Raw genomic sequence first — 26,959 nt, 5'->3', positions numbered from 1 at the left:
TAGCATCCACAGTTCTTTGTTTTATTGTTGTAATCACTAGTTGTTTGATTCAAGTGAAAGCTGCTTTTTGTTCTGTGCTCCTATAGCACTGAACACCCCTTGCAGTGAGCTTCAATAGGGCTTCTCACACTGATGACAAATTCGACAAGACTATTGCTGGATAGCTTACAGAGCCAACAAATCATTGCATTGCATTCATATTTGTTAATTCCTGTTTCTCTGTTACCACAGGGCTGTGGTAATAGTTTTTTTCAGGGCAAAGTGTTTTTGTTGTTAGTTTGTGACCTTTCTACTGGACTTCAAGCATTTCAATTGCATCTTTTTCTTATTCAGCTTCAGATTCAAAAGACATGCTCTCTCCAGCATGACAATAGATTCTTATTGTGGTCTGCAGTGGCTGCTTCCATTATATCTTCACACCCATAGACCCAACAGATCATCCATGATCACTTCCACTTTGGGAAGATCATTAACTGTATCATGTTGTATACGCTGATACTGTTCTGGAGCTGTTGAAAAGCAAATGACTTCCAAATGGTATCCAAAATATAGTCAGGAAATGCTGCTTCAAAAAGTTTCAATTTGGCAGTATCCATCCTTCACATCTGGGGCAGTAAAAACCTTTACATTGAGGTTGTTGCCACAAAACTTCTTGAATAACTGATGTGGTGTAGTGAGACCCCTTCAAGTCTTTACTAAAATTCTTTGGATCTATGCATATTCACAGTTTGCCAGGTTTCTCTCACTGCTACTATGTTGCAAATCTAGCCTGAATAAGCTGTACATTCTGGGCTAGAGGGCAGATGAAACTCTCCCTGTCAGCTGCTAAGTTGGCTCCACATTTTGATCTACTTCATGGCCATATTAAACAGGAAAACATCTAAGATTCATTAAGGCATCTTTGTATTAAGGATCTGTTCAGCAGCTCAATGAAGCAGTGCTTGGTAAAACCTATGCAAATTTCTCTGGGCACACGTAGAATCCAAGACTTGGATTGTTTCATGTCAGGTAAGTGGATTTTACTTAATGTCTACTGCCTGGAATTGCATATCTTTTTCTTCACATTGCATTGGTTTCTCACCTTTTTCCTCTTGGAAAAAGCATTGTTCTATTACATTGCCTCAACGTTACTGTTGATGGCCTCATTTTTGGGTCACCATCTTCAATCACTTAACATATGTCTGCAAAGTTCATTATTTTACACATAGCATGGTGTCTATCTCATATTTCACTCCCACCTGATGCTGTCTTTCTGCAGTATCATTCTAATTGGCACAAACTACTTATTGCCTTTTAACCTGACGGTGTCTGTCTGTTCCAGAGTATAGAATGATTCATTATTCATTTGACATGTTTATCAGCTTGCTTTCCTTCTCTCCAGCTAAGCAAAGTGAGTGCAAAGTGAGTCAGCTTCTTGCAGTCAAAGCCTTGCATTTTCCATGCTGGGCATGCTTTCTTTCCCATCTGTGGTGTCCTCCACAATAGTTACATCCTAAGATTCACTAGGTTGATCCAGGGATTTGACTAAGTGTCTTATGAGAAGTTCAGTATGTTAAGCCTGTACTGTGAGATATTAAGTTTTAAGTTATCTTTACTAACTCACTCAGCAGCTCACTATATTCATTAACACCAGGTTCCAGTTCATTTATTCATAACCCTTTACTTACCCGTTATTTACGGTAACACGGTTTCATTCATTCATTCATAAAACTGCTGTTTTGTGGTATGTTTTACTATCATAGGATAGTAGTAAATTTTAAACAAACCCATTACTGCATTTTAACACCCTATAAGCCCTTGCGACAAGCAGTGTTTACCTCTGAATACATCTAGCATACAGCAGAACAATACCATTCCCACCATCATGTCTCCACAAAACATTATAATATTAATCAGTTCTTAACAACCATCTCCTGGACCTGAATAGATTACAGAACATCAAAGAGTTTCCCCACTTAGTATGTCCGTGTTAAATACCTTTTAACTGAGCTATTATCCCTTTAAGAAACTAACTGACAAATTAGAGCTTACATGAAATTGCATGAATGAATGAACCTCACCCTGGCAAATAGTAAATAAATCCCACAACCCAGCTGCGGGAATCAGTTTTATTAAGTGCAGGTACAGTGTCTAATTATTTAAAGTATATAGGCCTAGTATTTTTACCAACATTTACTAACTTAAAACACCTCTTAATTATGCAGCAGATTGGACTCTTAATCCCATCAGAAGTAGCAGCTAAGTAGTAGCACTTAGCACAGAGTCACAGAATCATAGAGATGTACAGCACAGAAACAGGCCCTTCGGTCCAACTCGTCCATGCCGGCCAGATATCCCAACCCAATCTCGTCCTATCTGCCAGCACCCGGTCCATATCCCTCCAAACCCTTCCTATTAATATACCCATCCAGATGCCTTTTAAATGGTGCAATTGTACCAGCCTCCACCGCTTCCTCTGGCAGCTCATTCCATATGCGTAGGACTCTCTGCGTAAAAAGGTTGCCCCTTAGGTCTCTTCTATATCCTTCCCCTCTCACCCTAAACCTATGCCCTCTAGTTCTGGACTCCCCCACCCCAGGGAAAAGACTGTCTGTTTATCATAGTCATGCCTTTCATGTTTTTATAAACCTCACTCAGCTCAACCTTTAGCCTCCAATGCTCCAGGGAAAACAGCCCCAGTCTATTCAGCCTCTCCCGATAGTTCAAATCCTCCAACCCTGGCAACATCCTTGTAAATCTTTTCTGAACCCTTTCAGGTTTCACAACATCCTTCCCAAAGGAAGGAGACCAGAATTGCATGCAATATTCCAACAGTGGCCTAACCAATGTCCTGTACAGCTGCAACATGACCTCCCGACTCCTACACTCAGTAAAGTGGAAAGTAAAGGAAAGCACACAAAATGCCTTCTTCACTATCCTATCTACCTGTGACTTTACTTTCAAGGAGCTATGAACCTTCACTCAAAGGTCTGTTTGTTCAGCAACACTCCCTAGGACTTTACCATTAAGTGTATAAGTCCTGCTAAGATTTGCTTTCCCAAAATGCAGCACCTCACTTTTATCTGAGTTAAACTCCATCTGCCACTTCTTGGCCCACCTGGTCAAGATCCTGTTGTAATCTGAGGTAACCTTCTTCGCTGTCCTTCAACATATTGTCCAGCTATCACCATTGTTAACAACTAACCCGAGAAAGCAACTTTTTAAAAAAAAGGTTTTGTGATTTACACATGAAAGAAGTGAAACTATCACTGTATTCTAACAGATGAAAGGCTTAACAGACAATCAATTTTTTAATGTATAATTTCAGTTACATCACACTGTAAATTTTTGCTATAAATTCTGTGCGTTAGGATTGAGCCCTCCACTACCACCTGATGAAGGAGCGTCGCTCCGAAAGCTAGTGTGCTTCCAATTAAACCTGTTGGACTATAACCTGGTGTTGTGTGATTTTTAAACCTGTCAATTTTGTATGTTTCAATAAGGTTGTTTCTCATTTCTCTGAACTCCAATGAGTACAGTACTCCAATGGGGTCGTGGTCAAATAATGACCAGAATCAGTGAGTGGTGAAAATAGCCTATTTTATTCAGTAGCACAGCACAAGTTTGAGGCAGCAATAGAATCATGAAATACAGTTCTTACAAGAGCCCCTTTATACACGGTACTTATATATATTAAAATTCCATTACTATGGTGTTACATTGTTTTATCTATAGTACATAAACGTTTGAAGGGCTTCTGTCCTGAGAGACAGGAAATGGGTTAAAACAAGACAGAAGGTGGTGACGGAAGGTTGTTTTTCAGACTGGAGGCCTGTGACCAGTGGAGTGCCACAAGGATCGGTGCTGGGTCCACTTTTGGTTTCGTCATTTATATAAATGATTTGGATGTGAGCTTAAGAGGTAAACACACTCTACGCATGAAGATTAACATCTATCATTCTGAACAGAAAAATTCCAAAAGGGCATAAGCAATCGTTTTTTTGGTGATCCTGAATTTTTGGTGTTGCCAAGCTGCACAAAGTTTATTACTGGCGGAAAGAAAATGAATGATCACATCTTGCTAGGTAATTGCACTACATTACTTCAATAATATGTTAATAATTAATAATGTCCAAAGTTCAGTTTTAAAGAATCGCAACTTACAAAATGCATTAATAATAGCAATTAAAGTTTCAAGAATCTTTGAAATACAAACAGAAAATGTTGCAAATATTCTGCATATTATGGCAATATCTGTGGACAGAAACAGTAGTTTCAGATCATGACCTTTAATCAGAACTGGAAAAAATTAGAGATGAAATAGGTTTTGAACTGGGGTGTTTAGGGCAAGGAGAAAAGGAAGATTTAAGAATGAAAGTCAAGAGAAAAACATAGTCTTCCTCAGGCCAAACATAATAATGATGGAGCAAGAGAAAAAAAAGAAACAAAAGATGCAGGTGTGCTGCTGACTGAAAGAAAAATAGCAGAACAAAACAATAAAATGGAGCAGAGATTATCTTTGGAAATTACTGAACTCACTGATGTGCCTGGAAGGCTGTAAAGTGCCTAAGCAAAAGATGAGATTCGGTTCCTCAAGGTTACACTGAATTTCACTGAAACAGTGCAGTGGTCATGTACAGAATGTTCAGTGAGACAGCAAAGTGGAGAACTGAAATAAGAAACCATCAGAAACTTGGATTCATTTTTATAGCCTGAATGGAGATTTTCTTCAAAGTGGTCACCCAATGTGTACATTCTGCACAATGAGGACAGTGAACTAGATTGAAATAAGTATATGTAAATCACTCCTTTGACTGGAAGAAGTGTCTGAGACCTTGGATGGTAAGGAGAGAGGAATTAAAAGGACAGATGTTATCATTGCAGTATTTGCATGGAAAGGTGCTGTGGGAAAATGTTGGGTTGTTGGACATGAATGAGGAATGGACTAGGGTATCATTATCACAGAATCATTACTGCACTATAGAAGGCCATTTGACGTATTGTGCCCATACTGGTCCACCAATGAAGTAAATCATAGACAGCCACTCCACTGAATTCTCCCCACCTTTCTGCGCATGAAGGGAATTTATATTTGCCAGGAATTGGTGTTGGAGAGACTGTTAGGTCTGAAGGCTGATAAGTCCCCAGGGCCTGATGGTCTACATCCCAGGGTACTGAAGGAGGTGGCTCTAGAAATGTGGATGTGTTGGTGATTATTTACCAGCTTTTTACAACATATATTAATGATATAGAAGAGTTCGATAGATTCGGGATCAGTTTCTACGGATTGGAGGGTGGCTAATGTTGTACCACCTTTTAAGAAAGGAGCGAGAGAGAAAGCAGGAAATTATAAACCAGTTAGTCTGACCTCAGTGATGGGAAAGATGCTGGAGTCAATTATAAAGGATGAAATTATGACACATCTGGATAGCAGTAACAGGATAGGTCAGAGTCAGCATTGATTTATGAAGGGGAAATCATGCTTGACTAATCTTCTGGAATTTTTTGAGGCTGTAACTCTGAAGATGGACAAGGGAGATCCAGTGGATGTAGTGTACCTGGACTTTCAGAAAGCCTTTGATAAAGTCCCACATAGGAGGTTAGTGAGCAAAATTAGGGTGCATGGTATTGGGGGCAAAGTACTGACTTGGATTGAAAATTGGTTGGCTGACAGGAAACAAAGAGTAGTGATAAACGGCTCCCTTTCGGAACGGCAGGCGGTGACCGCAGGGATCCGTGCTGGGACCGCAGCTTTTTACAACATATATTAATGATATAGAAGATGGTATTAATAGTAACATTAGCAAATTTGCTGATGATGCAAAGCTGGGTGGCAAGGTGAAATGTGAGGAGGATGTTAGGAGATGACAGGGTGACCTGGACAGGTTAGGTGAGTGGACAGATGCATGGCAGATGCAGTTTAATGTGGATAAATGTATAGTTATCCATTTTGGTGGCAAGAACAGGAAGGCAGATTACTACCTAAATGGAGCCAAGTTAGGTAAAGGGGCAGTAGAAAGAGATCTGGGTGTTCTTGTACACCAGTCAATGAAGGTAAGCATGCAGGTACAGCAGGTAGTGAAGAAGGCTAATAGCATACTGGCCTTCATAACAAGAGGGATTGAGTATAGAAGCAAAGAGGTTCTTCTGCAGCTGTACAGGGCCCTGGTGAGACCGCACCTGGAGTACTGTGTGCAGTTCTGGTCTCCAAATTTGAGGAAAGACATTCTGGCTATTGAGGGAGTGCAATGTAGGTTCACGAGGTCAATTCCTGGAATGGCGGGACTATCTTATGTTGAAAGATTGGAGCGACTGGGCTTGTTACCCTTGAATTTAGAAGCTGAAAAATGTGTTGCTGGAAAAGCGCAGCAGGTCAGGCAGCATCCAAGGAGCAGGAGAATCAAAGTTTCGGGCATAAGCCCTTCTTCAGGAATGAGGAAGGTGTGCCAAGCAGGCTAAGATAAAAGGTAGGGAGGAGGAACTTGTGGGAGGGGCGTTGGGAATGCGATAGTTGGAAGGAGGTTAAGGTGAGGGTGATAGGCCGGAGAGGGGGTGGGGGCGGAGAGGTCGGGAAGAAGTTTGCAGGTCAAGAAGGCGGTGCTGAGTCCGAGGGTTGGGACTGAGAGAAGGTGGGGGGAGGAGAAATGAGGAAGCTGGAGAAATCTGCATTCATCCCTTGTGGTTGGAGGGTTCCTAGGCGGAAGATGTGGCGCTCGTTTAGAAGACTGAGAGGGGATCTGATTGACATATATAAGATTATTAAAGGATTGGTCACTCTGGAGGCAGGAAACATGTTTCCGCTGATGGGTGGGTCCTGAACCAGAGGACACAGCTTAAAAATAAGGGGTAGACCATTTAGGACAGAGATGAGGAGAGACTTTTTCACTCAGTGAGTGGTGGTGTGTGGAATGCTCTGCCCCAGAGGGCAGTGGAGGCCCAGTCTCTGGATTAGTTTAAGAAAGAGTTGGATAGAGCTCTCAAGGATAGTGGAATCAAGGGTTATGGAGATAAGGCAGGAACAGGATACTGATTGAGGATGATCAGCCATGATCATATTGAATGGTGGTGCAGGCTCGAAGGGCAGAATGGCCTACTCCTGCACCTATTGTCTATTGCCTCCTTTCCAGATAGTTAGACTATTATTTTAAAAAAGTTATCCCACAGAACAAGATCACCCTGCATTCACCTAATTTTATCTGTCAGCAATTGATCCATATTTGCAAAATTTACAGGAATTCAGGCACATACCCAGACACTTTTTAAATCAATTAGGGGCTTCTTTTCAACTGCCCTTTCCAGCAGTGAGTTCCAGATCCATAACATCCTCTGGAAAAATGTTTTCGTCATCTCCCCTCTTATCCTTTCACCAATTAATTCAAATCTATGTTTCCCAGTCAATCTGTCTATGAAGGGAAAGAAGCCTTTCCCATTCACTCTCACAACCTTGAAAGGCTCAATCGAATCTCTCCCCAGTCTGTAATGTTCTCCGGAAAATAACCACAGCCTATCGCATTTTTCCTCATAGCTGCAATCTCCAGACCTGGTAACACTCTCACAAATCTTCTTTGATCCTTTGCAAGTGCAATTAAATCTTTCTGTAATGAGGTTACTAGTACTGCACTTAGTACTCAAGCTGCAGCCTAACCATTCCATATACCTCCTTAACCACCTTGTTAATCTGTCCTGCTACCTTCAGGGATCAATGATCATTCATTTCAATGATTTCCTCTACACCTCTCAGTATTGTCCCATTAATTATATATTCTTTTGCCTTGTTTGAAAGCTCACTCATCTTTGGGTTGGATTCCATTTATAATGTTTCTGACCACTTAGCTAGTCCACTGATATATTCATATATTTTTGTAACTTTGCTCCTCACTATCAAACACACAACCAATTTGTGCATCATCTGCAAACTTCTTGATTATACCTTCTACATGTAAACCCAAATTTTAAGCACAAAGCAAAAACAAAGCAGGGCACCTAGATTTCAGTCCTGTGGAACCCCTTGGAAACAGCCTTCTAGTCACAAAAACATCCAGCAACAATTACCAGTAAAAGGAAACTGCTGGAGGAACTCAGTAGGTTCCTCAACTTAAATTGCCCATAGTGTCCAGGGATGTGTAGGCTAGCTGAATTCGCCATGGGAAATACAGGTGGGTGGCACGGTGGCACAGTGGCACTGCTGCCTCACAGCGCCAGAGAGCCGGGTTCAATTCCCGCCTCAGGCAACTGTCTGTGTGGAGTTTGCACATTTTCCTCGTGTCTGCGTGGGTTTCCTCCGGGTTCTCCGGTTTCTTCCCACAGTCCAAAGATGCGCAGGTCAGGTGAATTGGCCAAGCTAAATTGCCCGTAGTGTTAGATGAAGGGGTAAATGTAGGGGTATGGGTGGGTTGCACTTTGGCGGGTCGGTGTGGACTTGTTGGGCTGAAGGGCCTGTTTCCACACTGTAAGTAATGTAATCTAATATGTTCTATGTTCTAAAGGGATACAGTGGGTGGGTGTGGTTCTGGTGGGATACTCTTTGGAGGGTCAGTGTAAACTTGATTGGCCAAATGATCTGTAGGGCTTTTATGATTCTATGAGATCTGACAGCATCTGTGGGGAGAAAACAGAGTTAATGCTTTCCAATGTCCAATTACGTTTCATCAGACCTCTTAGATAAACAATTATCCCCCATTACTTGCCGCTGAGCTTTTTTGTTATGCACCTTGTTACATTTCCCTGGATATTGTGAGCATTTTTTTTCAAACTAACCTGCCATACTAACTTGTGAAACTAACTTGTGAAAAACCTTGTTATAATTGATGAGCTGTATTACTTTCATCAATCTGCCCTGTTAGTTACCTCCTCAAAAAAATTCGATCAACTTAGGTGCAGTCTTTCATCAGGAATGGGGTTTGTGGGCCAGGAGGGCTGAGAGACAAGTGGGAGTGGGGTGGGGCTGAGGGGAAGGTAGTCAGGAATGTGTTAGGTTAATTTAGATGGGGGTGAAAGTGATAGGTCGGAGAGGATAGTGAAGCAGATGGGGTGGGAAGGAAGATGGACAGTCAAGAGGGCGGTGCCGAGTTGAAGGCTTGGAACTGGGATAAGGTGGGGGGAGGGGAAAATAGGAAACTGGTAAAATCTACATTGATCCCATGTGGTTGCAGGGTTCCAAGGTGGAAGATGAAACATTCTTCCTCCAGGCGTCATATGGTTAGGGTTTGGCGATGGAGGAGGCCCAGGACCTCCATGTCCTTGGTGGAGTGGGAGGGGGAGTTGAAGTGTTCAGCCACAGGGCGGTGGGGTTGGTTGGTGCGGATGTGCCAGAAATGAATTCTGAAATGATCCACAAGTTGGCCACCCAGAGATTTTCTCTGAAATGATCCCCACCGCCCCGTGGCTGAACACTTCAACTCCCGCTCCCACTCCACCAAGGACATGCAGGTCCTGGGTCTCCTCCACTGCTAAACCATTACCACCCAATGCCTGGAGAAAGAACACCTCATCTTCGGCCTTGGCACTCTGCAACCACATGGGATGAGTTTCCTCACTTCCCCTCTCCCTCCTTACCCCAGTCCCAAGCCTTCAACTTGGCACCGCCCTCTTGACCTGTCCATCTTCCTTCCCACCCATCTGGTCTAACCCCATCTCTAACCTTTCACTTTCACCCCCACCTTCATCTATCACATTCCCAGCTACCTTTCCCCCAGCCCCACCCTCTCCCATTTATCTCTCAGCCCCCCTGGCCCACAAGCCTCATTCCTGATGAAGGGCTTATGCCCAAAATGTCGATTCTCCTGCTCTTTGGATGCTGCCTCATCTGCTGTGCTTTTCCAGTACCACACTCTTGATTCTAATCTCCAGCATCTGCAGTCCTCACTTTCTCCTAGGTACAGTCTTCCCATAGCAAATCCATGCTGAAGTCAGTGGTTACTCCATGCCTTTCTAAGTAACCGTCCTGTCTCTCAGAATTGATTCCAATAATTTCTTCATTACTGAAATTAGACTGACTAGCCTGTAATTATTTAGGCTTTCCATTGTTCCATTTATAAACAAGGATACAATGTTAGCAGTCCTCCAATCATTTGGCACCACACCTCCATTCACTCAGGATTGTAAAATGATGGGCAAAGCATCTGACCATTTCTTCTCTGGCTTCTTTGAATATTCTTGGGTACATTTCATCCTGTTCTGATGCTTTATCCACTTTCAAGTACACTAATCTCTTCAATGCTTCCTCTCTCCAAATGTTCATCACATCCAATATTTCACATTCGTCTTCAACTGCAACTACTGCATTGTCACTTTTTTTTTCGAGATAGACACAAAATATTCACTAACAGCCATGCTCACATCTTCATTTTCCACACATGAATCCCTTTTTGTCTTATGTGTTTATTTCCTCAGTTATATACTTATTCTTAACATATTGATAAAACACCTTTGGGTTTTCCTTGATTTTGCTTGCTAATATTTGGTCAGCCCTCATTTTGCTTTCTTCATTTCTTTTTTGATTTCACCAGTCTTTGGCTTTCTGCAGTATTGGTTCCTTGGTGTTGAACATATGCTTTCCTCTGCTGCCTTACCTTACCCTGTCAAGGTTTTTTACATCCAGATGACTCTGGATTTGGCTGTCCCACCCTCTCACTTTGTGCGAACGTTTTTACCCTTGAATCTCCCCTTGGAATGTCTTCCTGTGCTCTGACACTGTTCATTATGAAGCAACTAGTCCATTTTTTGTGAATCACTCCTCAGCTTCGTAAAGTTAGCTTTATTCTATTGTCTCACTCTATTTCCTCTTAACGGCTGGTTTTGATTTTGTTTTTTTTCCCAGAGAGCACACCTGCTCCAGGCAGGAATTTTGATTCTTTGTTTCTTTTTCTTCACCTTTCAATCGCTAATTCTATTAAATCCCGGAAGCCTAACTCTTGTGCTATGCAATCTCTCCTAAACATGTACCCTATCATGTACCTCCCTTGGAGCCTTGTCCCACCCACCTCTGACACAAAACCTATTACATGTCTAACTTTACGTTCACAGACACAGATGAAAACTGTCCATGCAGATGCTGCTTATAAACTGCTGAGAGTATTTAGAATTGCTGCATCGCGCTTTGGGAAAATGTTTAGTTTGACGACACCTGACATCGTTGTGATTTTGATTTACTTTGTGACTGTTATTGGTGTTGGAATATGGGTGAGTTAAGACTTAGTTAGGCATTGGTGATTGGGAACTTTTAATTACATTCTTAAAACTTCTAGACTCCTAGTAATTATATGTAGGTTGTATTTCAAAACTAAACCTACCCCATACAGTCCGCCGAAAATTAAACTGTTAAGAACTTCATACAACCCTCCACCGTATTACCGAAAACACACAGCGTGAGGAATTTAACTCTAAATTTCAAAAGCCCCTTTTATGTGTAAATTACTCCTGGGGCTCGCTTGCTTTGATGGCCGTTTAGAGAAATGTGATTGAATGAGGCAGAGAGAGCTATGATCCTAGGTTACAGCAATATTGGAACTACAATTATTTTTCAAACAGTTCTTCTACGTGGAGTAATAACAACATTTCAACGACTTCGGTATACTGTATATTGTCAGCTTTTTAAACCTTGCACCCTTCTATTTCCTTTAGACTTTGAATAGGAACTGACGTCTAATTTTTTTTTGCATTACAGTCATCTGTAAAAGCCAACCAGAGCACAGTGGGAGGATATTTTCTTGCTGGAAAAGCCATGACCTGGTGGCCTGTAAGTAGGGACTGGTTTTGAAATGTGTTAATATTTAATGTGGTTTAGTGCAGCGTTTAAATAATAATAATAATCACTTGTAATAAAATGTATCATGACTTCACTCTTAAGAACTTCTCTATTTTACTCTATCCAATGTCATAGAGTCATAGAGATGTACAGCACGGAAACCGACCCTCAGTCCAACTCGCCCACGAAGACTAGATATCCTAAATTAATCTAGTCCCATTTGCCAGCATTTGGCCCATATCTCTCTAAACCCTTTCTATTCATATACCAATCCAGATACCTTTTAAATTTTATAATTGTATCAGCCTCCACCATTTCCACTGGCAGCTCATTCCATACACACACCAGCTTCTGCATGAAAAAGTTGCCCCTTAGGTCCCTTGTAAATCTTTCCTCTCTCACCTTAAACCTATGTCTTCTAGCTTTGGACTCCCCTACCCTGGGGAAAAGATCTGGACTATTCACCCTATCCATGCCCCTCATGATTTTATAAACTTCTGTAAGGTCACCCCTCAGCCTCCAATGCCCCAGGGAAAACAGCCCCAGTCTATTCAGCCTTTCCCTGTAGCTCAAACTCTCCAATCCTGGCAACATCCTTGTAAATCTCTTCTGAACCTTTTCAAGTTTCACAACATTTTTCCTATAGCATGGAGACCAGAGTTGAATGCAGTATTCCAAATGTGGTCGAACCAATGTTCTGCACAGTCACAATATGACATTTCAACTCCTGTACTCAATGCACTGACCAATAAAGGCAAGCATACCAAATGCCTTCTTCACTACCCTGACCACCTGTGACTTCACTTTCAAAGAACTATGAATCTAAACTCCAATGTCTCCTTGTTTGGCAACACTCATTAAATGGATAAGTCCTGCCCTGATTTGCCCTACCAAAATACAGCACCTTATAATTATCTAGATTAAACTCCATCTGACACTTGTCAGTCCATCTGATCAAGGTGCTGTTGTAGTCTGAGGTAACTTTCTTTGCTGTCCACTGCACCATCCATTTTGGTGTCATTTGCAAGCTCTCTAACCATGCCTCCCATATTCACATCCAAATCATTTGTATAAATGATGAAAAGCAGGGGACCCAGCACTGATCCTTGTGGCACACTGCTGGTCACCGGTCTCCAGTCTGAAAAGCAACCCTCCACCACCACCCTTGGTCCCCTACTTCCAAGCCAATTTTGTATCCAAATGGCTAGTTCTCACTGTATTCCATGTGATCTAACCTTGTTAACTAATCTATCAGATGGATCCTTGATGAAGACCTTACTGAAGTGCGTACAGACAATGTCCACCAATCTGCCTTCATCAATTCTCATCATCACTTCTTAAAAACTCAATCAAGTTAGTAAGACACGATTTCCAGCACACGAAGCATGTTGATTGTCCCTCATCAGTTCTTGCTTTGCCAAATACATGTAAATCCCATTCCTCAGGATTCCCTCCAACAATCTCCCCACCACTAATGTTAGGCTGACCCATTTATAGTGCCTTGGCTTTTCCTTATCACCTTTCTTAAAGTATGGCATCACATTAGACAACCTCCAGTGTGGCTGTTCCTTACTGCTGAATTGTATTGTGCTGTAGTGAAGTTGAATGATAAAAAAAAGTTTAAAACTGCAGCCAGCTCTATTAATCATTTAAGGAACTTTAAATGGGAAATCTCTTCCTTTCTCCCATATGGGAATCTCTGTCCAGCTGCAATCAACAATTTCCTCATTGAAGGCCCTGATTATTAAAGTTGTGCTTAATTTATTTTTGAATCCAGGTGAACTATGACAAGTCCCTTGATAGCACCCTGAAGTCAATATTCATCCAGTGAAATATTTTTACAATTGGCTCATCATTGTGCTCTCCCATAACTAGCCTAAACCTTATGACCGCTTCTTCTCAGTGTTCTCTGACTGAGATTTGGCTCATATTCCTACTGCGCACAAAAAATGCTGGAGATCACAGCAGGAGAGAAAGCAAGCTAACATTTTGAGTCCAGATGCCCAACTTGGAATTAGCTTCGCCTCTATTTCTTCCCTCTCGTACATATCTGAAACATTCCTCCCCTTATTGCTCTTTGTATTGTAACTATCATAATGTACTTTAGAATAATTAGCCAATGGCTTTGAATCCAAAACTAAAATTCTTGCTTTGTTCCATAATTTGTCTGCAAAATTTACTTCCCCTTTTCATTACATAGAGGTCTATGGCATAGATTGACAGCATAATAGCCCTACTGATGTTCCTTAGTCCTAATGAAATAGAGTCTGTCTTTGACTGTTCAACTGCATCAGCCCCTTGCAATGCAGTCATAGTTTATTTGATTAATACTACCAGCCGCTTTTGTTTGGCTTTCCTATCTTTCCTGAATACCTCATTACTGGGAATATTAAATTTCCATTCTTCTCCTTTGAGTCAGGTCTGTTATTGCCACATTATCAGCATTCCATATAGTGACTTGTGCTTACGTTCATCAACCTTATTTACAATGTATGCATTTGTGCTACAAACTTATTTTAGGCAGCTTTACATTTTCACTTACCTGTTGCCTCCTAGTTCGGAATTATTCAACATTGTGCTATTTTGCTTGAACTTGGTACACCTTGGTTCCCTCTCATGTTTTACCCTGGTACTCATCCTCCTGATGTATTAGTTGAAACACTCCCTGAAGAATTAATTAATCTCCTGGAAAAGACTTGACTTCCAATGCTGTTGAGATGTACCCTGTTTATCTTGGTCTCAATGCCCGAGGATTCTGAAGTCCTCGTTCCTGCCCATTCTTACATACACATTAACCTGCCTGAATGAACACATACACACTTCAACACTTGGAGCAATTCAGAGATTGCTGTCCTGCTTTTTCACTTCCTCCACACACCTGAACCTCTAACTGCAGATCACCCTCCCTTTTCCAGTAACAATAAGAACTTGTATCGCCACAGTACCTTCGATATAATAAAAATCCCAAGGCATTTCACAGGAGCAGTAGAAAGCAAAGTTAGGGACATCAATACAATATTCAATTATCCATTTAAGTTTAAATATTCTTGAACATAGAACCAGTAAACTCCAGACTGAGAAGGATGCCATTTGCCCCATTGTGTCCATGCCTCCTTTTTGCAAGAGTTAATCAGCAAGTTGCACCCCTGCCCCTTTCCGCATATCCCTATAATTTCTTTCTCTTTTGGATAATAATTCAATTTCTTTTTGAAAACCACAGTTGAATCAAGTTCGACCACAATCTGTCAGTGTACGCCAGATCTTAACTACCCACTGGTTTTAATAAAAAGATTTCTCTCATGTCATTTTTGGTCTATTTGCCAATCAGCTTAAATCCTTTGGCTCTTGCAGCTTAAACCAATGTGAGCAACTTTTTAGTATTTACTCTATAGAGACCCTTCATGGTTTGAATACCTCTATCAAATGCCCTCTCAAACTTGTCTTCTCCAAAAAGGGAAAACTTCCAGCTTTTCCAATCTTTGTAACGGAACTTTCCCAATCCTGGTGCTATACTCCTAAATCTTCACCTGCAGCCTCTCTAAAGTCTCTCTGTCCTTCCTAAAGGCTGGTGCCCAGAATTGGAAACATTATTCAAACTGCAGCCAAACATGTCCCGTTTCATGTTTCAACACAACTTCCTTGCTTTTAAACTTGGTGCTTCTATTTATAAAGTCCAGGATTCCGAATGCATCGTTAAACACTTGCTGAACTAGCCTGCTAAGCATTCCTGAAGAAGGGCTCATGCCCAAAACGTCGATTCTCCTGCTCCTTGGATGCTGCCTGACCTGCTGCGCTTTTCCAGCAACACATTTTCAGCTCTGATCTCCAGCATCTGTAGTCTTCACTTTCTCCTACTACTTTCAGTGATTTGTATGCATATGTCTATTTGAATTGCATGCTTTAACTTATATTGGCTTGCTTCATAATTTCCACCAAAATGTATTCAGACTCACGTCTTTACATTAGATTTCATCTGCTATTGTCCACTCATTCTACCAGGCTGTATATGCTGGTCTTGAAGTTTGGCAGTCTCCTGCTCAAATTGCATAATACTTCAAGTTTCCTGTCAACATCAAATTTTAATATTGTGTATTGCATACCCAAGTCTAAGTAATTAATAAAGAAAGACAGTGGTTTTAACACTGTCCTTGGGAATCCCAGTATATTCCTTCCTTCAGTCTGAAAAATGACTTTCACTTCTACAATCTGTTTCCTATCACTCAGCCAATTTCTTATCCATGCAGACTTTGTCCCTTTTATTCCATTGGCTTTAACTTTGCTGACAAGCCTATTATGTGATACTTTGTCAAAGGCTTTATGGAAGTCCATGTGCACACATCACATTACCATTATCAGACCTTTCTGTTCCCTTATCCAGACCTCAATAAAGTTAGTGAAACATGAAAACTGGACAAAAAAACTGCAGTTGCTGTAAATCAGAAACAAAAACAGAAATTGCAGGAAAAGCTCAGCAGCTCTGGCAGCATCTGTGAGGAGAAATCAGTTAATGTTTTGGATCAAGTGACCCTTCCTAAGAACTCAAAAGTTCAGAGTTCTGAGGAAGGGTCACTCCACCCCAAATATTAATTCTGCTTTCTCTGCACAGATGCTGCCAAACCTGCTGAGCTTTTCCAGCAATTTCTGTTTTCGTTAGTAAAAATGAAATGTTTTCAACAAGTGACCGCTAATCTTCGTGCATATTATTGTTTCTAAAAACTTCCCATTACCAAAGTTAAACTGATAGGATTGTAATTGCTAGACCCATTCTGCATCATTTTGAACAAAGGTACCTGGTGACTTATCTATGTTAACTACTGCCAGTGTTTAGAACATAGAACATAGAACAATACAGCTCAGAACACGCCTTCGGCCCTCGATGTTGCACCGACCTGTGAACTGATCTAAACTCATCTCCCTACACTATCTGAGATGGATTCTTAGAACAACTGGTGCTGGAGCCTACCAGGGAGAAGGCAATTCTGGATCTGGTATTGTGCAACAAACCAAAATTGATCAGGAACCTCGAAGTGAAGGAGCTATTGGGAAGTAGTGACCATAATACAATAAGCTTCAATCTGCAATTTGAGAGGGAGAGGGTACAATCGGAAGTGACAATATTTCTGTTGAATAAAGGGAACTATGGAGCTATGAGGGAGGAGCTGGCCAAAGTTCAATGGTGCAATACCTTAGTAGGGATGACAGTGGAGGAACAATGGCAGATATTTCTGTGTATAATGCAGAAGTTGCAGGATCAGTTCATTCCTAAAAGGAAGATCCTTGGAGGAGGCATGGGTGGCCGTGGCTGACGAGGGAAGTTAAGAAAAATATAAAGTTAAAAGAGAAGAAGTATAACATAGCAAAGATAAGTGGGAAAACGGAGGACTGGGAAGCTTTTAAAGAACAACAGAGGATTACTAAGAAGGAAATACGCAGAGGAAAAATGAGGTACGAAGGTAAACTGGCCAAAAATATAAAGGAGGATAGTAAAAGCTTTTTTAGGTATGTGAAAGGCAAAAAATGGTTAAGACTAAAATTGGGCCCTTGAAGACAGAAACAGGGGAATATATTACGGGGGACAAAGAAATGGCAGAAGAATTGAATTACTTCAGATCTGTGTTCACTGGGGAAGACACAAGCAATCTCCCTGAGGTAACAGTGGCTGAAGGACCTGCACGTAAGGGAATTTATATTTGCCAGGAATTGGTGTTGGAGAGACTGTTAGGTCTGAAGGTTGATAAGTCCCCGGGGCCTGATGGTCTACATCCCAGGGTACTGAAGGAGGTGGCTCGAGAAATCGTGGATGCATTGGTGATTAGTTTCCAGAGTTCGATAGATTCGGGATCGGTTCCTGCGGATTGGAGGGTGGCTAATGTTGTACCACTTTTTAAGAAAGGTGCGAGAGAGAAAGCAGGAAATTATAGACCAGTTAGTCTGACCTCAGTGGTGGGAAAGATGCTGGAGTCTATTATAAAGGATGAAATTACGACACATCTGGATAGTAGTCACAGGATGGATCAGAGTCAGCATGGATTTATGAAGGGGAAATCATGCTTGACTAATCTTCTTGAATTTTTTGAGGATGTAACTCTGAAGTTGGACGAGGGAGATCCAGTAGATGTAGTGTACCTGGACTTTCAGCAAGCTTTTGATAAAGTCCCAATAGGAGGTTAGTGAGCAAAATTAGAGTGCATGGTATTGGGGGCAAAGTACTAACTTGGATTGAAAGTTTGTTAGCTGATAGGAAACAAAGAGTAGTGATAAACAGCTCCATTTTGGAATGGCAGGCAGTGACCAGTGGGATACCGCAGGGATCAGTGCTGGGACTGCAGCTTTTTACAATATATGTTAATTATATAGAAGATGATATTAGTAATAACATTAGCAAATTTGCTGATGATACTAAACTGGGTGGCAGGGTGAAATGTGAGGAGGATGTTAGGAGATTACAGGGTGACGTGGACAGGTTAGGTGAGTGGTCAGATGCATGGCAGATGCAGTTTAATGTGGATAAATGTATGGTTATCCATTTTGGTGGCTAGAACAGGAACGCAGATTACTACCTAAATGGAATCAATTTAGGTAAAGGGGCAATACAGAGAGATCTGGGTGTTCTTGTACACCAGTCAATGAAGGTAAGTATGCAGGTACAGCAGGTAGTGAAGAAGGCTAATAGTATGCTGGCCTTCATAACAAGAGTAATTGAGTATAGAAGCAAAGAGGTTCTTCTGCAACTGTACAGGGCCCTGGTGAGATCACACCTGGAGTATTGTGTGCAGTTCTGGTCTCCAAATTTGAGGAAAGACATTCTGGCTATTGAGGGAGTGCAGCATAGGTTCACGAGGTCAATTCCTGGAATGGCGGGACCACCTTACGCTGAAAGACTGGAGCGACTGGGCTTGTACACCCTTGAGTTTAGAAGACTGAGAGGGGATCTGATTGAGACATATAAGATTATTAAAGGATTGGACACTCTTGAGGCAGGAAACATGTTTCCGCTGATGGGTGAGTGCCGAACCAGAGGACACAGCTTAAAAAAACGGGGTAGACCATTTAGGACAGAGATGAGCAGAAACTTCTTCACCCAGAGAGTGGTGGCTGTGTGGAATGCTCTGCCCCAGAGGGCAGTGGAGGCCCAGTCTCTGGATTCATTTAAGAAAGAGTTGGATAGAGCTCTCAAAGATAGTGGAATCAAGGGTTATGGAGATAAGGCAGGAACAGGATACTGATGAAGGATGATCAGCCATGATCGTATTGAATGGTGGTGCAGGCTCAAAGGGCAGAATGGCCTACTCCTGCACCTATTGTCTATTGTCTATCATCATCCATGTGCTTAGCTAAGGATTGTTTAAATCTCCCTAATGTGGCTGAGTTAACTACATTGGTAGGAAGGGCATTCCTCGCTCTTACTACTCTCTGAGTAACGAACCTGCCTCTAACATCTGTCTTAAATCTATCACCCCTCAATTTGTAGCTATGCCCCCTTGTACAAGCTGACATCATCATCCAAGGAAAAAGACTTTCACTGTCTCCCCTATATCACCCTCTGATCATCTTGTATGTCTCTATCAAATCCCCTCTTAGCTTTCTTCTTTCCAATGAAAACAGACCCAACTCTGTCAGCCTTTCCTCATAAGAGCTTCCCTCCAGACCAGGCAACATCCTGGTAAATCTCCTCTGCACCTTTTCCAATGCTTCCACATCCTTCCTGTAATGGGGCGACCAGAATGGTACACAAAGCCTTTCCAATGCCTTTTCTTTCTCAATTTTTATCTCATCCAGTTCTTCAGTTGCCTCCTACGTTTCTATACTTTAACTTCATCAGCATTTTCTTTCTTCATGTAAGAGCTCTCTATGATCTCATGTTATTCTGCCAACACTCTTCCAGTGCTTTCGACCTGCAGTGCTATCAGTTCTCACAGTGCTATTTGTAAGCAGTTTTAAGGCAAATGAGTAAAATCTTTGTGAAGAGGGTGGCTTTTAAAAAGCATCTTAAAGAAGAAAAGAGTGTTGAAGAGTCAGAGAAATTTAGGGAGGGAATTACAAATCCGAAGGCTGAGGCAGCTGAGGATACAGCTGTCTATGGTGAAGCAGTTAAAATTGGAGATGCCTGGCTAGCTGGATGTCTCTGAGGGTTATGAAGCTGGAGGAGATTTTATAGCTAAGGAGGTAAGACCAAGGATAAATTGTAAATAAAGAAAGGAATCTTTAAATCAGGTTTCTTAATCAGGAGCCAATATAGGGCACTGAACATAGCTAGTAGGTGATTGGGACTTGGACAGATTCTTGTGTCCCCTTTCTATGGCCAGTTTGCTGGTAGGCGGCATTTGATCAAATGGGGTCTAAAATGGGTGTAGGAATCAGTACAAGTTGCCACAGACCATGAATTTAAATTTTCTTCCCAAAAGCTCCACACAAATTTCCCATTAGTGGAATATGGCCCCACATGCACATCTTCCAATGTTGAGGTTTCAATTGACATGCTATAGGGAAATATGTATTTAATGTCCCATAATACTTTTGTTGGGGCAAGTAGATTTTAGAAATCTTTCAGAAGCGCTCCAGCTGAGAGGTTTGGGAACCTTGGGAAGCCTGGTGAAAAGTTGAAAGCATTCTGAAAGATGAATCTAAAATGTTTTGGCAACCTAAAATGTCATTATTAGGTACTGTCATACAAGTTAAATATTTTATTACATTCATGGGGCTCTGTCCTGAAAAGATATGTTGACCATTACATTGATCAATGTTATTTAGTTTTGCCACTGGGGGTAAAATAAACTATTATACTTTAAAAACTATGAGAAACAATGGTCAGACACCTTCCTGTCACAATCTAAATAGTGATTTAAATACCCAGAATACTCTAACTTTGAAAAAAAAGACCTATTAAGCCTAAAAAAGCTACAAATTACATTTTATTTGATTGGCAAGGTATCTGCTTTGAAATAGAAAATAAACTGTTACTTTAGTTCCATTGTTTGGAGGTCTCATTTGACATTTGAACCATTGTGAAAGCTTGACTGAGTTTCAACAAGCATTCAGCAGATCGTCTTTACACTTTGTAGGACTAAGAAGATGGTTTCTGTGCAGTTTTAAGAGAATATTGTATGATTATCTGATTTCTGTGTGGTTAATGAATATTACTTAAGTGGATTTAACATTTCCCACTAGGTTTAGAGATAGACAGGAAAGTGGAGCTGAGGCCACAATCAGATCAGCCACGATTCTGTCAAACAATGGAACATTTTCAAGGGGCTGAATGGCCTGATTTAGCTGCTAACTGATCTGTTTGTATGGAGATTTCTTTCTGTGCAGTTTGAATGGCTGTGTGACTGATGCCAGTTTTATTAGATTGTAAGGGCTTTAAATTTTTCACGGAAGTCAACGGCCTTCCAATGCTAAACATAGCTGCTGAGGTAAGTGTCTTGTGAATAGTGGGGGAATGGCTACGGAGGATACATAAGAGTACAGAGGATGTATGGGGCCTATGAGGGATCATGGAATGGATATAAGAATGATGTGGAGAGCTCTGCTGTTGTACCAGAGAACATTAATGGGCCTTCTAAGCAGCCAGCCTTGGCACCTGCATTCCTTTGTCACTGCCTTGGCTGGTCTAAGGAGACTGCAGACCTAAATCCTGCCTGTCCATGTGTCTGGAAGATGAAAGTATTGCAGGAATGAGAACAGCTGATGTGTTTGGGTTGATGAAGTCAGAACTGCCCTAACTTGGATTTCTCAAATCTGAGATGAAAATCTAGTCCAGAGATTCAAAATATTGAGACAACAGACAGCATAATTGACTTCATTTAATCAGAATAAAAGTCTAGATTTGGAATAGTGTGTATTCTGAGGAAATAACAGCACCATATTGGGTTATAACATCATCGGGATTACAATTTCATGGCTCTAACCAGCAATTTGGAGAAATTCACATACAACAGTTTAAACTGCTCATGAAAGAAAGCAATGACAACAGAAAGGTGGCAAGGGAGTTTTATTTCCTTTCCTAGATCATTGATTTCTGTATGAATCAGGACCTCTGAGTACACCACTACTCTGGTTAGAATATTGTGCAGCCTCTTGGTGGTGGTCTGATTTCAACTTGTTTTCCCATCCACTGGAGAAATAAATGAAAGGAAAATGGAAGAGAAAAATTATTCATCTCTGAGCAGGAGAAATACCCTCTTTAATCCCATTGCCCTTCATAAAATCAAATTTCCCTTTTCTTTTTTGCCCCTTGGAGTAATTAGTTGGCTCTTCACAAAGAGACCTTGTTTCCTAACTTCAATAATAAGGAATGATTAATGTTAAAACTAGTGAGGGGAGGAGAAAGCATTTCCATAGTTACACACAAAAAAAACTGAACATTTTTAAGGAGGCGGTGGTTCATATGTGGAAAGAAAAAACTAATGTGGGAGTGATGGGACCCAGGGAGATAGGAAGGAAAGAGATCACTTTGAGATTGACACTGTTGGAAAAAGGAGTAAGTCAAACAAACAGAGTAGTCATGAACAATATAGAGATTGAGGTAGGACCGGTAGAGTAATATGGGACTGGGATATCATAGCAATTACAGGGTGATGGCTCAGAGGAAGTGATAGATGCAGGTAGAGTTATAGATTTAAAAGACATTTGGAAGACATTTAAAAGACATGAATAGGAAAGGTTTAAAGGGATATAGGTCAGAGCCAGGCAAGTGGGACTAGGACCGGAGGGTCTGTGTGACTCTATGACGAGAAAATATAGGAAGTCTGGAATTTAAAAAGTAGGTCCTCGAGGGTAGTAATGTCTGGATTACTCCCAGTGCCATGACCTAGTGAGGGTAGGAATAGGAGGATAGAGCAGATAATGGTGTGGCGGAGGAGCTGCTGTAAAGGAGAAGGATTCATGTTGTTGGATCATTGGAATTTCTTCTGGGGTAGAGATGACCTGTATAAGAAGGACAGATTGCACCTGAATTGGAAGGGGACTAATGTGCTGGCAGGGAGATTTGCTAGAGCTGCTCGGGAGGAATTAAACTAATGTGGGGGTGATGGGACCCTGGGAGATAGGAAGGAAAAGATCAGCTTGAGACTGGTACAGTTGGGAAAAGGAGTAAGTCAAATAAACAGGGTAGTCAGGAACAATATGAAGATTAAGGTAGGACCGATAAAGTAAAGTGCATTTATTTCAATGCAAGAGGCCTAACAGGTAAGGCAAATGAACTCACGGCATGGTTGGGAATGTGGGACTGGGATATCATAGCAATTACAGGGTGGTGGCTCAGGGATGAACAGGACTGGCAGCTTAATTGTCCAGAGTATAGGTGCTATAGGAAGAATAGAACGGGGAGCAAGAGAGGAGGGAAAGTGGCATTTTTGATTAGGGATACCATTACGACTGTACTTAGGGAGACCGTTCCTGGAAATAAATCCATGGAAGTTATTTGGGTGAAACTGAGAAATAACAAATGGATGATCACCTTATTGGGTTTATATTGTAGACCCCACTAATAGTCAGTGGGAAATTGAGAAATAAATTTGTAAGGAGAACTCAGTTATCTGTAAGAATAATATTAAAAATCACACAACACCAGGTTATAGTTCAACAGGTTTATTTGGAAGCACTAGCTTTTGGAGCGCTGCTCCTTCATCAGGTGGATGTGGAGTATTAGATCGTAAGACACAGAAGTTTACAGTGTGATGTAACTGAAATTATATATTGAAAAAGACCGGGATTGTTTAAGTCTCTCATCTTTTAGAATGGCCATGTTAGTTTCAGTTCTTTCATATATATTTTCATACTTTTCATTTTTGACAACTAGTTCTTCATCCAGACACACGGAACAGCCATGGGGACCAAATTTGCACCCCAATATGCCAACATTTTCAAGCACAGGTTCGAACAAGACTTCTTCTCTACACAGGACATCCAACGAACGCTATACACCAGGTACTTTGACGACAATAGCTTCCTCTGGACCCATGGTGAGGAGTCACTGAAACAACTACATAGTGATATCAACGAGTTTCATCCCACCATCAAACTCACCACGGACTACTGTCTACTATATGTCTCATTCTTGGACACACGCATCTCTATCAAGGATGAGCATCTCAGTACCTCACTCTACTGCAAACCCACGGATAACTTCACGATGCTACACTTCTCCAGCTTCCACCCAAAACATATTAAAACAGTCATATCCTATAGACAAGCCCTATGCATACACAGGATCTGTTCAGATGAGGAGGAACATGATGGGCACCTGGAAGTACTCAAAGATGCCCTCGTAAGAACAGGGTACAATGCTTAACTCATCGACCGCCAGTTCTGACATGCCACAGCGAGAAACCGTATTGACGTCCTCAGGAGACAGGCATGAACTGCAACCGACAGGGTACCCTTTGATGTCCAGTACTTCCCAGGAGCCGAAAAACTATGCCATGTTCTTCCCAGCCTGCAACACATTGTCAATGAGGATGAGCACCTCGCCAATGCCTCCACTTCTCGCCTTTAAACAACCACCAAACCTCAAGCAGATCATTGTTCATAGCGAACTGCCCGGTTTTCAGGACAATACCATACAACCTTGACACGGGAGACGCTGTAAGACGTGTCAGAATGTTGACACGGATACCACCATTACACGTGGGGACACCTCCCACCATGTGCATGGCAGGTACTCATGCGACTCAACCAATGTTGTCTACCTCATATGCTGCAGGCAAGGATGCCCTGAGGCATGGTACATTGGCGAGACCAAGCAGAGGCTACGGCAACTGATGAACAGACACCACACAAGAATCAACAGGCAGGAGTGTTCCCTTCCAGTCGGAGAACAGTTCAGCAGTCCGGGACATTCGACCTCGGACCTTTGGGTGACTGTCCTCCAAGGCGAACTTTGAGACAGGCAACAACAAAAAGTGTCCAAGCAGAAGCTGATAGCCACATTCAGTACAATGGGGATGGCCGCAACCGGGACCTTGGGTTCATGTCACCTTGGGTTTTTACAAATACATTAAGGACAAAAGGGTAACTAGGGAGAGAATAGGGCCCCTCAAAGATCAGCAAGGCAGCCTTTGTGTGGATCCGCAGAAAATGGGGGAGATACTAAATGAGTATCTTGCATCAGTATTTATTGTGGAAAAGGATATGGAAGATATAAACTGTAGGGAAATAGATGGTGACATCTTGCAAAATGTCCATATTCCAGAGGAGGAAGTGCTGGATGTCTTGAAACAGGTAAAGGTGGATAAATCCCCATGACCTGATCTGGTGTACCCTTGAACTCTGTGGGAAGCTAGAGAAGTGATTGCAGGGCCTCTTGCTGAGATATTTGTATCATCGATAGTCACAGGTGAGGTGACGGAAGACTGGAGGTTGGCTAATGTGGTGCCACTGTTTAAGAAGGGCGGTAAGGACAAGCCAGGGAACTAAATACCGGTGAGCCTGACGTCAGCGGTGGGCAAATTGTTGGAGGGAATCCTGAGGTTCAGGATGTACATGTATTTGGAAAAGCAAGGACTGATTAAGGGGAGTCAAAATGGTTTTCTTTGCATGGGAAATCATGTCTCATAAACCTGATTGTGTTTTTTGAAGAAGCAGTGCTCTGAAAGCTAGTGCTTCCAAATAAACCTGTTGGACTATAACCTGGTGTTGTGTGATCTTTAACTTTGTTCACCCCAGTCCAACACCGGCATCTCCAAATCATAAGAATAATATAGTGGTTATGGGAGAGGACTTTAACTTTCCAAACATAGACTGGGACTGCCTTAAGGATCGGCGAAGGAGCAGCACTCTAAAAGCTTATATTTCTAAATAAACCTGTTGGGCTATAACCTGGTGTTGTGTGAGTTTTAACTTTGTCCACCCCAGTCCAACACCAGCACCTCCACATTATGACTTTATTGGTCAGAACATTGAGTATAGGAGTTGAGAGGTCATGTTGCAGCTGTACAGGACATTGGTTAAGCCACTAATGGAATACTGCATGCAATTCTGTTCTCTCTGCTTTTGGAAGGGTGTTGTGAAACTTGAAGGGGTTCAGAAAGATTTAGAAGGATGTTGCCACGGTTGGAGGGTTTGATCTATAGGGAGAGGCTGAATAGACTGGGGCTATGTTCCCTGGAGTGTTGAAGGCTGAGGGGTGACCTTACAGAGGTTTATAAGATCATGAGGAGCATGGATAGGATAAATAGACAGGGTTCTTTTCCCTGGTGTGGGGGATTCCAAAACTAGAAGGCATATGTTCAAGGTGAGGGTTTGGAAAGGACCTAAGGGTCAACTTTTTCATGCAGAGGGTGGTGTGTGTATGGAATGAGCTGCCCAAGGAAGTGATGGAGTCTGGTACAATTGCAACATTTAAAAGGCATTTTGATGGGTATATGACTTGGAAGGGTTTCGAGGGATATAGGCCACATGCTGGCAAATGGATTTATTTAGGATAAACAAGTTGGACCGACGGGTCTGTTTCTGTGCTATATATCTCTATGACGCTGTGACTCTATTATAAGATTTCAATTTTCTGAATAGGTATGCTTAAAGTAGTAATTAATCAGCTAGATTAACATTTATGCATCTTTATAGATATTGAAAGTTTCAGTGAAATGAAATATTATCAATTTTTTAAAAATTGCTTAACATTGAAACCAGTATAACCTATTTTTTTTATTCTCAATGTGTGAACAGATTGGAGCATCACTTATGTCCAGTAATGTGGGCAGTGGCCTGTTTATTGGATTGGCAGGAACAGGAGCTGCAGGAGGTATTGCTGTTGGAGGTTTTGAATGGAATGTAGGTTTGGCTGTTTCTAACTTATTATATGCCATATCTTATCCTAAATTGTTTTTTTTTAAACCTAATCTGGCTACATAGTGGCCTTCCATTCTTCCACCCACAATTTTGATTCTTATTCAAAGGCTGTACTTTTGCTGAAACAGAAATGTATCCTTTAATCTGTTTCATGCTGTATTGAGGTGCAGACAATTACTGTTTCTAAATATTAGAAACCATCAAACAAAAATAATTAATTCCACATCAAATATTTTTTTTCTTGCAATGGCCTTGATTTCAAGTGTTAGTTGCTAAGCGATTATGTTAGAGGTAACATAATTTTGATGTCAGTACTTTGGATGCACATTGAAGAAAATGGAGCCAAATCAAATTGGGAATTGAGCACTTTTTACACTGGTTATGAAAATCACAGCATAAAATAGTGAAATCCCCTCACGTGAGTATGTTCAAAACTATTTCAAT

The 26,959-nt window shown here is 41.5% G+C and overlaps 1 protein-coding gene across 1 annotated transcript in view; it reads left to right on the top strand.

Annotated features, from left to right (window-relative positions):
• Positions 1-11,023: 11,023 nt before the first annotated feature.
• The window catches only part of slc5a9 (solute carrier family 5 member 9), a 104,296-nt gene continuing 88,360 nt past the window's right edge, over positions 11,024-26,959 (top strand). Inside the window, exons 1-3 of the mRNA XM_043699241.2 lie at positions 11,024-11,160; positions 11,645-11,716; positions 26,393-26,497. Of these exons, the coding sequence (XP_043555176.2) occupies positions 11,086-11,160; positions 11,645-11,716; positions 26,393-26,497 (252 nt within the window). The 5' untranslated portion in view covers positions 11,024-11,085. The remainder of the gene's footprint in view (positions 11,161-11,644; positions 11,717-26,392; positions 26,498-26,959) is intronic.

The sequence above is a fragment of the Chiloscyllium plagiosum genome, unplaced genomic scaffold (assembly GCF_037043375.1).
Source record: "Chiloscyllium plagiosum isolate Xiang-an unplaced genomic scaffold, Cpla_swu_hap1 HiC_scaffold_9, whole genome shotgun sequence".
Lineage (NCBI taxonomy): Eukaryota > Metazoa > Chordata > Chondrichthyes > Orectolobiformes > Hemiscylliidae > Chiloscyllium > Chiloscyllium plagiosum.
This window is presented reverse-complemented; position numbering and strand designations above follow the sequence as displayed.